The following is a 15092-nucleotide window of genomic DNA, read 5'->3' as shown; positions in this document are numbered from 1 at the left end:
AACTGGTCAATAGCATGAATAAGCTGATCTAAACTGCTCTTTAGTTGGTTTAAAGCTGGGTTCTGGACAACAAGGCTAGTTGACAAATCATTAAACCTGCCTGAACCAGCAAGAAACCATTTCAAAATTCGTTTTACGTTAACATCTTAAGTTAGATTTCTATAAGGAATGTGATAATTTTTAGTTGATACTAACATTTATTTTAAACACTCGTTGTTTTTTCACAGAAATGATGGCCAAGTGCATCGTGTTAACCGCTATAGCGATGCTGGCGGTGGCTTGTGTGGCCTCTCCTCTGTCCAGAGACACAGCTGTGAACACAAAGGCGACGGGACGGTTTCCCGCGAGACTGGAGGCCCGTGTGAGTCGTTCCGTGCATGTACCGGAGAATCAGCGCGAGCTCGTGTCCCGGCAGCTCTTACAGGCACTCTCAGGTGCGTGTCTCTGGAGGTAGAAACATTCGGAGAAACGAAGCCTCACTCTTACTTGCTGTTCTTCGTGTTTCCGGTAGAAATCATCCAACGGGAGGGCTGCGTTACAGATTATCAAGGCTGGGTAGATTTTGGGCGCCGGAGTACAGAGATTTAATTGTATTTAAAGTAGTAAAAACTTTGTCATTAAATATAGGCTATTTGCAACAATATGTGTGTGTGTGTGTGTGTGTGTGTGTGTGTTATGCAGGTGCGAATTTCACATTTATATATACACAGCCAGTACCTACACATATAATACAGTGGGTACGGAAAGTATTCAGACCCCTTACATTTTTCACTCTTTGTTATATTGCAGCCATTTGTTTTTCCAATACTGACAGAAAAACACAGAATTGTTGGCATTTTTGCTGATTTATTAAAAAAGAAAAACTGAATTCTATTCTATTCTTCTATTTCTATTCTCCTCTGAACCCTGACATCAACAAAGCAATTTCGTCCACACAACTGCCGCTCACTGGATATTTTCTCTTTTTCTGACCATTCTCTGTAAACCCTAGAGATGATTGTGCGTAAAAATCCCAGTAGATCAGCAGTTTTTGAAATACTCAGACCAGCCCGTCACCAACAACCATTCCACATTCAAAGTCACTTAATCCCCTTTCTGCCCCATTCTGATGCTCGGTTTGAACTTCAGCAAGTCGTCTTCACCACATAGATACTTAAATTGCTGCCATGTGATTGGCTGATTAGCAATTTGTGTTACCAAGCAATTGAACATGAACATGTGTACCTAATAAAGGGGTATGTGTGTGTAATAAAGTGTGTGTGAATATATATAATATATATATATATATATATATATATATATATATATATATATATATATATATATATATATATATATAATGGCTGACAGCAAATAACAAATTTTTACAATGGCATTGCTGAAAACTTGCTTTGTGTGATGATGTTGCATCCACAGCACTAAGTGTGTACAAGGATGTATACAAGAGTCAACAGAGAAAATTAAACACAGTGTCTTTAAAAAGTCTGTTGCCTTGCAGGTCAGTGATTTATTCACACTCTTATAGTGTTTTCATACCATTTTTATACTCTCTTTGCTGTTACCATGTAATTTTTATTTAAGAAAACAAAAATAGATTGGTCACACATAAACACACAAAGATAAGCATACGGGTCAAAAATACACTGAAATCTTTATTGCCATTTAACACAGTTTCGGTGCCTGAAACAGCTACCTGGTGAACTCTGGGCTTTTAATTCATTGTGAGGCTAAACATTGTTATAATGTAAAAATATTACTCAACCTTTAACCTCTGATCCTTGAGTAAATTGACGATTCTTTATATAATTTTATTTTTTTTTTCTAAACAACTCTTTACATATTCTACAAAAATAGTGACCAGCCAAGGATTTTGTTTTACACAGAGTGGTATTAAAGGTAGAGATTTTTTATTTAAATATATTACTTTTTAAATAACCACTGAGACGTCTGACACTTTAGATCAGTAAATACTACCCTCGTCCTGCCCCTTTGAAAATTTCAAACACATACAAAGCTTTCTCCATATACAGATATATTTGTGTTCACTTGGTTGACAGACACAAGCGGACACAACAGAAGATCTTGATCGAGAGAAGAAGAAAGCAAAACCTGTGTTCAATGAATAATCCAGTGATATAAATTCAGCCCTTGATGACTCGATTTACTTAATTACTTAACTGTAGCAGAAACGGTGTCAACTTTATTACTGCATCCCTGATTCTGGTAAAACACAATCATATGCACTACAAACTTCACAGGTGAAAACATGACTGTGACATTAAAGTTGCATGACATACGTGTGTGTGTATGTGTGTGCATGGGTGTACTTGCATTAAAGCACTGTGAAAATATAGCACAAGATCACTTCTATTCGCTCAACAAGATCGTATAATATTCCCTAAATTGACCACCAACATTTATCATAAATACAGCTTCTCATTTTTACAGTGTGTAGACTGCAGGTACAGTACATAACCTCACATAATGTATGCTGCAGTCCCTAGGAAAAGGGATCTGAATTCTCTGAAAAGTGCTATTATGAACAAACGTATCTCACAGGAAGCAAAACGCACTATTGACACTGATGCTTGATTGGCAGCAAGCAAAAACTGAGGCCACGTAGTGCATTTTTTTCTGTAGTGCTGCTACATGGAACAATTTCATAACAATAAAGTAGTGATTTCAAGACTGACAGTGACAAGACAAGGTCTCAACAAAGGAGGACATTATTTTTTTGTTGAACAACAAATGTTCCCTTCTTAAGAGTGTTTAAAGCACCCCATGACACCAAGGATACAAAAAAACAGGTGTGTTTGACTTCATAATGAAATCTTTTTTTAAGGTGCAGTCCATACCTAAAATTCCCAGTGCCGAAAGAAGTCACTACGGAAATGAAAACTTGGTATGGCTTTTGTAATGCCCCATTACAAATGGGAAAAGTTTAGCTGCATGCTACAATGAGGGTGATGCACAGAATTGGACCCTTCAATGGTGAACGGTGTTTTGTGTTTCATGGGGGGCTGGCTTTTCTCCTTGAATCCACAAAGCCTCTGGCAACCACTTTGTACAGGCCCAGGCTTCTGAGTTTTTCCACAAGATTGACGCTGAAAATGTTTCCCTGCCATTCCCTTTCTCTTTTGTTCTGTTGACTTCCAGCAGAGCCCCGTTGTGTTTCCTCAGAGGACGCGGTGGCTCTGTGAGCGAGAGGGGAGTTGGGATGAATTGCAGCTGAGATGCCGTGCTCTGACACAAGTTGTAGCAGACCGAGGGAGGAGGTCGGGTGGAGGTGTGATGTGGACCCAGAGACGCACCGGAGGCCTGGTGACGTCCTCACGTGCTCACAGCTCCCACAAGCAGATGCACTGTTGGGCCGAAGGCTGGGGAAAGAACAAGGAAAATGGGAAGTTTTAGTCAGCCAAACCACACCAGAAATAAACAGTGCAGGACACAAGTGTTAATGCATAACATGCATGATCATGCTAATACATAAAAGAATGTAAAGATGAGACTTCAACAGCATTCATAGAAAGACTTGAATGTAACAGTCTAGTGTTAGAGAGTCATTCTCAAAATATGACATTTTAGTCATGATAAAAGATTTTCAAATATTCAAATATACCCATATAAGAAGTTTATCAAATCATGTAATCATTTATCATATCAAATAATGTAAATAATTTAAATTAATAATTTTTGTCCAATTATTTTATATCAATGGTATTGTCAATGTTATAAACTAATACTCTGTGTATTTTCAAGGGAAAAAAGTTCAGAGACTTAAATTGTGCAAAGGTGATTTTCCCATGATGCTGAAAAAGTTATGAATATACCTTTAATTTTTTTCTACTTGGTTCATTTACATGTGTCACTGGTGTAAAAGAGTTATTAAAAAATATTTAAGGGTAAAATGAATTCAAATTTGTATAAATTTGTTCTTATGACAATTTGTCACCGGTGTTACGATTCATGTTTCAACTATATAAAATAAAATAAAATAAAAACACCACCTTTTATGGGAGAATTGAACTCAATTCATAACTAAAGCATTTTTTTGAGAATGATCTTACTACATTAATTTCCTCCAGTAAAACATGACCTTAGCAGAAAAGCATTATGTTAAAACAGATGTGCAATGAGACATAACATCACTCCAGTACCTAAACCTAAATCTGTTGATCTGTAGGAGAGAAGACAGAATTAGAAATAAAATGTTATGCTACCATTATGAAACCTAAGGTTAGAGAGAAAGAAAGTTAGTAGATGGATTTCGGATGATCCTAGTAAAGGGTTCAAAGAGACCATGCCTGACACGGCTTACTTTATGAAGGACGGTTTTATAACTTTACAAAGAGCCGGTTCCAGCGCTTCCTGTTACAGATTGAAGGAGGGAAAATAAGTAAGAAAAAACTAAATATTAAAATGATGTTTGGTTGTGAACAGACAGACATTTCTGATATTCCCCAAGTGCCTTTTTACATGTAAGAATTAGGGCTGTCAATTTAATGCTTTAACATTACACAAAACGACAACTGAACTTCGCAATCTAGCCTAATTTAAATAACTGCCAGCTCTAGTAAGAATTAAACCCATTGACTTGTTTTATACATATGCCCAATTAAACAGAAAAAGCAAGAGAATGAATTTTGATGGATGATTCCCAGTCCTACAACAAGCTCTGTGTGGGCATCAGTGTGTCATGTCTTACCTGGTGGAGAAGGAGGAGAGGAGGGCAGAGGGATGGAGGATCTGACCGCTAGTGGACGGGGGGGTGTTTGAGGTCTGAGGGATGTTAGGTCTGGATGAAGAGACTGCGTTTATGTGAGGAAACACAAACACATGCTAAACCTCAGCTATGCATGACAGTTACCTACAGCACTACACTGAAGTCAAAGTGGAATAAAACCACGATAATAGCTAGGAAGCATGGGAAAGATTATAAAAATAGTACATCAAGAATCAAACAAACCAAAGAATTAAGAAGAAAATGTGTTGCTGTAGGTGAACAGGCTCTTACCCACAGTGCCTTTCAGGAGGTTGGGGAATTTGGACGGATCAGGCTCATCTTCCTCGAGGTCGTTGAGGCTGTAGACATGTTGAAAATCTACATCCAGCTCTCTGAAGTCTTTGGTGAGGACACCCGGCCGAGGGTGCAGGATGCCCCCGAGATTGGGCTTGGCCAGCTGCTGCCATTGGTGCAGAGTCACTGAGCCTGTGGACAGGGGCAAGATGAAGTAGACTGCTCAGTAAAATTGTTTCTGATCTATTAATAAACCATAATTGTATTGCATTGAATTATGTTTTGCCCCCAGATCAGATTTCCCTGATCAGAAAATTAAGCACGTAAATATCATCTTACTAAGAAATATTCTTAAATATATAGAGTGACAGCTGATATTTATATGCATTGTGTAAGCAGTCTGCTATAATGTTATAAAGATCACATTCATTTATATAACAGGCTATCAGAATTTATTTTCTTTGTTGTTGTTTTTTTTTTTTTGGTCTAAATGTTCAATAAATTTCCATTTTTAATTGATTATGATCCTTATTTGATAAATCTGGCTTTACAGGGATAATATCTGATAAATTTTCATCCACCAAAAATTCAGAAACATGATAGGGAAATATGCAGTAACACAATAGGAAAAACCATAAACCAGGAAATGATATCATAGAGAGGATCCCTGTGTGACTTTGTCAAAGTAAATGAATATTTTAAAATATCCCATAATTTGATCTTTATATGACATGGCAATTCAGGTTGTAAAATTGTGTAATTTTTATATCTGTTATTTTATCTTGATTTAATTATTTGTTCATTATTTTATTTTGACATTTGTATTTACACGTGTGTGTATCTACTGACCCTCCAGAGGCTTGACTATCTGCAGCCGCTCAGGCAGGTACGAGCGGGAGGAGCCTGTGCCCGAGGAGTGCGTGGAGGTGCCGGAGTAGTTAGTTCCTGTGGATGCGACACTGCCGTTGGGTGTCAGGAAACCGCTGGAGCCACCGCCGCTGCCGCTGCTTCCACTCTGCAAGGCGCGCAGTTTCCTTTCTCTCTCCACCTCGAAGAAGGGCCGCTCTGATGTGTGGCTCTCCTGGCGCTCTGAAAGAGAACGGAGGGCTTCCTCTAAATCCTGCCCTCCTGGTGTACCTGGCTGGCCCAAACGCTTCGACTCCAGTAACCTAGGCAGGAAATATGGCATTATTAACTGATTCATTCTTAATAGTTAAAGTCATTTTTGAGAAAATGTGAAAATGAATAGAAACCGACCCATGATCCTGTGTGTGCGTCAGAGGGGACTGCTTATCCTCCATGTTGACACTAATATTGTCTGATTCATAATAACTGGTCCGTGGCGTACTGATCCGACTAGAGCGTAATGATGCAGGGCTCGAACCCGGAACCTGTGGAGACTGAATCTGAGAACGTAGCCTAGCTGCTTGATTGGCCACCTTCACGGTCTCAAACACCCGCAGTGGATGATTCCTGTGCAGGGCATTAAGAGAATCACGTCATGTTAAAATCCATTTTCAGTACATCAACATTTAAATGCATTATATATAACACACGTTAACTAGGATTTGAATAAACTGCAAAAAAGAATTCAGTCTTTTTATTATGTTTCCAGCAAAATATCTTAATGTTAAAGAGGTCATAAAACTGCCTTTTTATTATTTGCAGTGTTCTCTAAGGTCCACTTCTATTTAAAAAAAAACATTTTTTTATTCTTGTATTGGCAAAGCTGAATTCCTTCAGAAATCATTCTAACATCCTTATTTGGTGCCTATGAACCATTTCTTATTATTTTCAATGTTGAAAACAGTTGTGCTGTTTAATATTTTTGTAGAAATCCTAAAACATCATTTTCAAGATTCTTTGTTGAAAAGAAAATTCAAAAGGAACAACATTTATTTGAAAGCATTTTAAATATATTTGCTTTTATTTTTTTATCAATTGAATGTGTCCTTGCGGAAGGTTTAATTTCTTTAAAGAAATTTCTCACCAATCTCGTAACAAACTTTTGAACAGTACTGTATATTCTCCTGAAAATCACACCAAACTTTTATATATATATATATATATATATATATATATATATAATTTTTTTTTTTTTTTTTACAGATATTTATCATGAAACAATGAAATACATTTTTGTAGTATATGAATGACTAACTTGTATTCAGTGGGCGCTGGGCTGTCTAGGCCTTTCCGGAAGGTTCCTTCAATCTCAGCAGCAAGTGAATCCATTGGGACGACCGCTGCCAGGGTGCTATAACGCTGCACGGTGCTGTTGGGCAGGCTCTTATTGCGCAGGTTTTTAATGTCCTCTCTGGCTTCATGGAGCATGTCTTCACATTCGGAGTACCTCTCCTGCAGCTCCTTCAGCTGCCACCAGAGAGAGACAGAACATCATCAACTGGCACTCGATTCACAAAAGCCATTTATCAAAAACTAGGAGGCATATTGTGGTATTGACATTGCGAGGAAAGTACCTCTGTTTTAAGCTGCGACTGGCATTCCCGGGAAGCATTCTGATGTTGCGTTAACTCCTCGTTCTCAGCGGTGAGCTGAATTTGGAAGGAAATTTGATTTATTTGTTTATAAAAAAGAATTCTCTAAGTGGTGTAAAAGCAAAACAGAGCGAGTATATGTGTGTGTGTTTGTGTTTCTGACCCCTTTGCAGCGCTGCTCTAGGTCCACAATCTGTCCCAGGAGGGCACTAATCTCCTCTTGTTGTCTTAGCGAATCTTCCATCTTCCGGGCCAATTCCTCTGACAGAGACACAACCTGCTTATTCGCTGTTGCTGTTGAGAGAAATAAGAAGACACTTCAGTCTGTTATCACGAAAACTAATTTGAGATACTCAAAGAAGAGCTGGGCATCATGGTTTATTTACTCACAGAGTTCATCCACACACACCATCATAAGCCGTTGCTCTTGTTCCTCATAACTGTTGGTCTCAAATGTCAACTCATTAGCCTAAAAAACAGTGATGGGTGTGAAAACATACCTAGCTGTACAGCAACTTTTTGATGTTTTTTGATATCCCTGTTGAAAAAACCAGCATATGCTGGTTAGGTATGTTTTGATGCTGGGATGCTGGTTTATGCTGGTCCTTTTGCTGGTTTATGCTGGTTCTTTTGTTGGTTTATGCTGGTTCTTTTGCTGGTTTATGCTGGTCCTTTGCTGGTTTATGCTGGTCCTTTTGCTGGATTATGCTGGTTCTTTTGCTGGTTTATGCTGGTCCTTTGCTGGTTTATGCTGGTCCTTTGCTGGTTTATGCTGGTTCTTTTGCTGGTTTATGCTGGTCCTTTGCTGGTTTATGCTGGTTCTTTTGCTGGTTTATGCTGGTTCTTTTGCTGGTTTATGCTGGTTCTTTTGCTGGTTTATGCTGGTTCTTTTGCTGGTTTATGCTGGTTCTTTTGCTGGTTTATGCTGGTTCTTTTGCTGGTTTATGCTGGTCCTTTTGCTGGTTTATGCTGGTCATGTGCTGGTTTATGCTTATCCTTCTGCTGATTTATGCTGGTCATGTGCTGGTTTATGCTTGTCCTTTTGCTGGTTTATGCTGGTCCTTTTGCTGGTTTATACTGTTCATATGTAGGTTTATGCTTATCCTTTTGCTGGTTTATGCTGGTTCTTTTGTTGGTTTATGCTGGTTCTTTTGCTGGTTTATGCTGGTCCTTTGCTGGTTTATGCTGGTCCTTTTGCTGGATTATGCTGGTTCTTTTGCTGGTTTATGCTGGTCCTTTGCTGGTTTATGCTGGTCCTTTGCTGGTTTATGCTGGTTCTTTTGCTGGTTTATGCTGGTCCTTTGCTGGTTTATGCTGGTTCTTTTGCTGGTTTATGCTAGTCCTTTGCTGGTTTATGCTGGTCGTGCTGGCAAAGGACCAGCATAAACCAGCAAAAGGACCAGCAAAGGACCAGCATAAACCAGCATCCCAGCATCAAAACAAACCTAACCAGCATATGCTGTTTTTTTCAGCAGGGATGTTGATATGTTTTGCATTTAAGCATACCTCGGTGCGCAATTTAAAGTTCTCCTCTTCTAAACCCTTCAGTTTCTGTTGCAGGAAGTCGTAATTGACACAGTTGCTGAGAGATGAGGACGAATCCTTCTGTATAAGCCTGAATGAGGATGAGACATTTATCAGTAAGGCAGAATTAAGTTGTTGAACACCGTGTGTGTGTGAGAGAGAGATGTAAACTCACAGTGTTTCTGAGGCATGTTCTATATCTTCAGTGCTGGCATAAAAGTGCAGGAGATCGTCTCTCATGGAGAGCTCATGACGCAGCTGGGCAATCTGCAAGAACAGACCCAGAGTCAGCGTTTGCATCCATATAATGAAGAGAGCGGTGCGCAGACAGATGAAACTTTCAGCGAGTGATAAACAATAGCATTCTCAAAAATTATGAAAGTTGACGGGCCCTTTAAAAGTCTTAGGCTGATGATGCACGGGGCAACATTTTGAGCAGTTTTGCTGGGCAGCTTTTTTTGCAAAATGTTGCTAGGGTAATTTCTCATTGAGGATGGGTAACAAATGTCTATCTGGATACTTTAGATCGGTTGTGTGCCCTGTGTCTCACCTGCTTGCCCACTGATGGCAACATTGCCCAAAGTTGCTCGGCAACATTGCTCAAAAAGTTGCCTTGTGTATCATTAGCCTTAAATTTAGTTGTATCATATTTAAGGCCATAAAAAGTCTTAAATGGTAAAGAAAGTCTTATGATTTCAGTAAAATGAAAATGTCAACTGTAAATGTGAACCGATGGATCGACAAGAAGATAATGCATTATAAAAATATAAACAATTAAAAAGACAGTAACATATATTTATATGTTATTTGATTAATATATCATTTGATTGACAACTGTTTAAATTAACATAATAATTCATACTTTTGACTACATTTTCATAAAAATGGGTTAAAGGCTGAAATGTGATGTTTATCATTTTATAAACCTATACTTTTATTTGTGCAGGTCTTAAAAAAGGTCTTAAAGTATTAAAAGTGACTTATTATGCCCCTTTTTACAAGATGTAAAATAAGTCTCTGATGTCCCCAGAGTGTGTATGTCAAGTTTTAGCTCAAAATACCCCACAGATAATTTTTTATAGCTTGTTGAAATTGCCACTTTAAGGTATGAGCCAAAACGCGCCATTTTTGTGTTTGTCCCTTTAAATGCAAATGAGCTGATGCTCCCGCCTCCCTTTTCAGAAGAGGGTGGACCTTCAAGAGCTCATGCTCCAGCATACTGCCAACAATAAAATAGGACAATATCACGCAATCTGACTGTACTGTGCATTGTAATTACGCATTTATGAATTACACAGGCGGGGAGCATGACGCAATAAAAATGATGACATAGCTGGTCTTATGGTGCCTTTGCGTGCTATTACATTATGAGCTCAACTTCACAATGCTTTTATATGTAATTTTTAACTACCACATTCCTTACGATGATTCTGGTAGAGCATGAATTCAGCATCAGTGAAAACAGGCAGAGACAATGGTAGGCTAGCTTTAGCAACTTTACCCTTACAGAGAGCCAAGAATCTCTTTTGGAAAACAAAATATCAGGCGTGCTGCCTACTGTATCTGGAGTCTGGATGTTTGTGCATGAAGCGTTGGTATCGATCCCTCTTTCAGAATCAATATAGCCTGGTCTGGCAAAACCAATCAGTTTATGTTTTTAGGTATATAATTGTACAGACTTCGGCTGGTGAGGAACTTTCATTACTGGACCTTGAACAATTTTACACCTCTGCCATATAAAAACAGTTACTTTGTATGTTAAGCTCCAAAAAGGATAAAACACCATAAAAATGTGATTAAAAAAGTGATTATCAGTAAATTAAATAGATAGAATGACAGAAGGACAAATAAATAGATAATACGACATGAGTAAATAATGTAAATGAGTGAATAGATAGATAAAGATTCCTATTAGTTTAAAAACAAGTGAAAGTATTTTCTTGTCAAAGTAATCACCTCTTCCCTGGTGATTTCCAGCTGTTCATCCAGTAGTTTGTTGCGTTCAGTCAGGGCTTTATTCTGTTTGAGAAGCGACTGGCCAATCCGGGCTGCCAATTCCAGATCGTGCTCTTTCTTTGGAGGAAGACAATCATGAGCGGGACCTTTATGATGTCATGACTGAGGCATCAATGGAAGGACAGTGCAGTGGTATCATTTATGCTATGTTTGAGACTTTGAAGCAAGACAAGTGTCTCTCACCTCCTCAAGCAGATGTGTAACTGCCTCGATGTCATGATACGTCTTTATGATCTGACCAACTCTCTCTGAACACAGCACTGCAGATGAAAAAAACAGACATTGAGAGGAGGAACGTGAGAAAGAGGCTGTTAAAAGTTGGCTTATGGGCTCATGGAACAAAATCTAATAAGTAGAGTCAATGTGACCCAACCACGACGAGACAGGTAAACAGACATCAATGCAGTCAAGAAACAAAAGCCTCTTAGCCTGATCCTCATTAAGGGTTAATTCTGCTCCAAATGATTTACAGAACAAACGTCTTCTAGACCAGTGATTCACAGACAGGGATGCTTTTCCAGCAGGTTGCAGAGCGCACTTTTTCTTTTGTGTATAAAAAAAATAATTAAAATATTGTTGATTTTAAATGTACTTTAATTTTAAATTAATTCAAATGCAATTAAATGGAAACATTAAATATATAAATAAAATAGTAACAAATATATAAATTACAATATTTTACACATATAATATCTTATGATTATCCTTTTATTAAAATATTTTTGTTTAATATTATGTTTGACAAATCTTTAGAGATTTATATATATATATATATATATATATATAAAATAATAATAACTGAATGGTGATCCAAAAATATTTGCAGTATTTATGAACAGCTTTTTCAGATATGGATTTACTTTTTTTCATTATTTACTTTTTTTAAGTACTCTGTACAAAGCACTACCCTCTACATAAGTACATTATATTTCTGTGCTGTTTTCAGGACAGGTATTATCACTTGGTTGGTTCTTGCCTTTCCCTGAGGCGTAATCAAATTTCATCTGGAATGAGACGTGTTTGACTTTGCTAAAATAAAAGCTTGGCCATGTTTCCCAGCTCTTAGCTCAGCAAAGACCACATCAATAAATTCTTAACCTTTAACACTAGAGACACTCAAATGCACTGCAAAAATGGCAATATCAATATCCTCACAAAACAGTTGCTCGAAATGCTAAGCTGCAGCTGACAGGGTTGCAGACAGCAGGGGAAATGAAGTTCCACACAAATAATTAAATGCAACTGACCATCTCACTGTCACAGTGTGGATAGCAAATTAAACAGGCCTATCAAGATTTTGAGACTGTGCATCCAGTGAAACTCTGGAGTGTTTTGAAAACCATCAAGAACATTGCAAAAAGGAAGTATGAATCAAACATACAGTTCGATTGGAATGAAGACAATCATGATTGTGTTTTGGCTGCCGAGAACATGACACCACTGAAATTCAAGACATTTAGAAACAGAAACTGACACTTTTGTTTACATCAAATCTGAATCCTGACGCAAAACCAGAGTGGCACTAAATAGCAGATAATGATTAGTGTCTGCATGTGTCCTTTCATTCATTCACAGAGCCGCTGCTAAATCTGCTCACCTGGCCTGAGAAGAGTTCAGTTCTGCTGGGATTTACGTCACAGAGAGAATTAAAGACATTAAGGACAGTAAGACAGTAAGACTTTGTACTATGTGAAACTGGACAGATTAAAGTGATTTAAAGGCAGGCAATTAATTCTATATCCCTCAATAGATATATATTTTTTATTATTAAAACACAGACTAAAAACAAATATATATATATATATATATATATATACACATACATACATACATATATATATATATATATATATACACACATATATATATATATACACACATATATATATATATACACACATATATATATATATACATATATATATATATATATATATATATATATATAAAAATGTTGGTTAATCACAACTTATCTGCAATTTATCCATCCGCACTCCATATTTTGGACATAAATTTCACCAAGGTCAAAACCCCACACGCTCACTCCACAAAACCATGTGATTCCATCATTATGACAAAACTAACAAATCATGCAAATAAAAAAAGACTGTAACCACATGTTGGTGGTGAAACAGCAATTACAACCTCAGAAAAGAGCTAATCAATTCTTCAGCAGGTGATAAAGTGGATTTATTGACATACTGTGCACTTTCAAAACCCTCTTCAGCAAATAATGACCTTCACGATTCACGTCACGCTATCTCTCCTCCTGCCTCGCAGCATGCAGCTCTTTCTTCTAGTTCTCCTCTCTCACACATTGTTTGTCTCCTTATCTTTTTCTCTGTTACCTTGCACCAGCTCCCTGCACAGTCCCTCAGTGTCTGTTTCCTCTTCGTCCTCTCCTCCTTCATCATCTTCATCACGGCTGGTGCTGCTGTCTCTCTCGCTCTCGTCCATTCCTGTACTGCTCCACACCTCCATTTCTGCACTCATGCTCTGCTACGTCTGTCTGTCTCAAGTTTTTCTCTCTCTCCACAGTCTGTGCCAGGCTGATTTATGACACGATCCGTCTGTCTGTCTGCTGCCTGTCACCACTGCTGTCCTCTAGGCTTTCTGCTCACTAATGCACCTTTAAGCTCCCAGACTGCACATGCTGACGTTGTTATTGAATCTTCTGAGTGTGTGTCACTGCAGCTCAGACTCACCTGGCTGCTCTGAGCCACAGGAGGAGATCAACTCTGAGAGGAGGAGAGGGGCGGTGGCTGAAGGAGATTTAGGAGGATAGATGATAGGCCAGGGCATCTGTGTGTATTACTCTAGTCAATTTGAGTTTTAGATCATGTTTATTTATGAATAAATTTTGCTAAATTTCTTTGAAACAGCTTGTGTTATTGTGTGATGAAACACCCCTGTTCAAACACAATATGGTACCTTCCAGATTAATGTCATAATACTGCTGCAGCACAACAGAGAGACACTCCCACAGTCAGAGGACCAAAAATTCAACTTAAAAAATGAAAATTAAAAAGAGTTTAAGTTAAAGCACTTAAAATACTAAAACTAAAAGAAATATTTTGTAAAAAAAGAAAAAGTAATAAAAAATAACAAAAATGACTATACAAGCTAAAATGTTAAAAATAAATCTGTCTCTATAAGTTTTCTATAATATAGAAACAAACATTTTGAAAAATAGAATGTTACAACATTAATAAATTCTATAATAGTAAATAAATAATGCTAAAGTATAACTGCATATTCAGGAGTGTGCGCCAAAACTACAGCTAATCTGAACCTTAATGACAACTTTTTTTGTCTATTTTTGAATAATCATGTTTAGTAAAACATGGTTTTGGTGACATTTTTCTGAATTTAAGATAATGTTAACATGTTAATGTTTTGTCTGATTTCCATAAGCAATAAAAAGAGAGAAAGTATTGTATGTAGTTTGTGTGTAAAATGAAAACCTACCATTTAGGTTTGAAATGTTATGTTTTAGACATAGTAAATGTGTTTAAAACACATTTTATTTTAAATAGCGCTGTAAATCATTTAAACTTTTGTTTGAATTAATAACATGATATGATGTTATATTAACTGGATAAATCAACATTTGCCCCCTAAATGAAGATAATTTAAAACGACCTATTTTATGAGTAAACAGACATTTAGTCAATATATTGTTTGTTTTGCTTAAAAATTAAATAAATAACTGACAGATGACTGACCAATAGTTCAAACTAAGCAATCCATCTTTCACAAAAGCTAACATATTCCAGTTTAACTAATAACCTATCCAGTTTTGCTTAGGGCAATGATGGCAGAAATAACAAATACAAACATGAAATAACTACTTCCTGAATCCAATCTTATGTCACTAAATCTGATCAGGTGTTAGTGATCCACACTTAACATAATATAATATCTAATCTAATAAAACAGTCGTCTGATGCTAGATGACTTTCTGCCACAGAGTGATACACAGTTAGGTTACACACATATGCTAATCCAATCATTTACCACGATCCTCATCTGTTTTG

The 15092-nt window shown here is 37.3% G+C and overlaps 2 protein-coding genes across 2 annotated transcripts; one reads left to right on the top strand and one right to left on the bottom strand.

Moving 5' to 3' along the window:
• The first annotated feature begins 229 nt into the window (after nucleotides 1-229).
• On the top strand, nucleotides 230-641 carry LOC132119363 (gastrin/cholecystokinin-like peptide). The gene is made up of 2 exons (XM_059529243.1): nucleotides 230-434; nucleotides 512-641. The coding sequence occupies exons 1-2, from the start codon at nucleotides 230-232 to the stop codon at nucleotides 586-588; spliced, it is 282 nt and encodes a 93-aa protein (XP_059385226.1). The 3' UTR covers nucleotides 589-641.
• Nucleotides 642-1620: 979 nt separating this feature from the next.
• LOC132119352 (trafficking kinesin-binding protein 1-like) lies at nucleotides 1621-13767 on the bottom strand. The gene is made up of 14 exons (XM_059529219.1): nucleotides 13404-13767; nucleotides 11239-11315; nucleotides 10996-11112; nucleotides 9215-9306; nucleotides 9022-9130; nucleotides 7906-7984; nucleotides 7679-7809; nucleotides 7498-7572; nucleotides 7179-7390; nucleotides 6275-6490; nucleotides 5867-6186; nucleotides 5015-5209; nucleotides 4706-4808; nucleotides 1621-3377 (listed from the first exon to the last, which is right to left on the bottom strand). Exons 1-14 carry the CDS (start codon nucleotides 13546-13548, stop codon nucleotides 3011-3013), a joined length of 2238 nt encoding a protein of 745 aa, XP_059385202.1. The 5' UTR covers nucleotides 13549-13767; the 3' UTR covers nucleotides 1621-3010.
• Nucleotides 13768-15092: the final 1325 nt, after the last annotated feature.

This window comes from Carassius carassius, chromosome 38 (genome assembly GCF_963082965.1).
Source record: "Carassius carassius chromosome 38, fCarCar2.1, whole genome shotgun sequence".
Taxonomy (NCBI): Eukaryota; Metazoa; Chordata; class Actinopteri; order Cypriniformes; family Cyprinidae; genus Carassius; species Carassius carassius.
The sequence above is the reverse complement of the archived record's forward strand: the minus strand, read 5'-3'. Positions and strand labels throughout refer to the sequence as shown.

Bases quoted from the DNA above. Each gene is read 5' to 3' on its own strand.
- LOC132119363 (XM_059529243.1), top strand. From the start codon at position 230: ATGATGGCCAAGTGCATCGTGTTAACCGCTATAGCGATGCTGGCGGTG. The intron at 435-511 runs GTGCGTGTCTCT...TGTTTCCGGTAG, and splicing joins GCTCTTACAGGCACTCTCAG to AAATCATCCAACGGGAGGGC.
- LOC132119352 (XM_059529219.1), bottom strand. From the start codon at position 13,548: ATGAGTGCAGAAATGGAGGTGTGGAGCAGTACAGGAATGGACGAGAGC. The intron at 11,316-13,403 runs GTAACAGAGAAA...TTTCATCTGCAG, and splicing joins GTGCAGGGAGCTGGTGCAAG to TGCTGTGTTCAGAGAGAGTT. The intron at 6,491-7,178 runs GTTAGTCATTCA...TGCCCTGCACAG, and splicing joins CCAGCGCCCACTGAATACAA to GAATCATCCACTGCGGGTGT.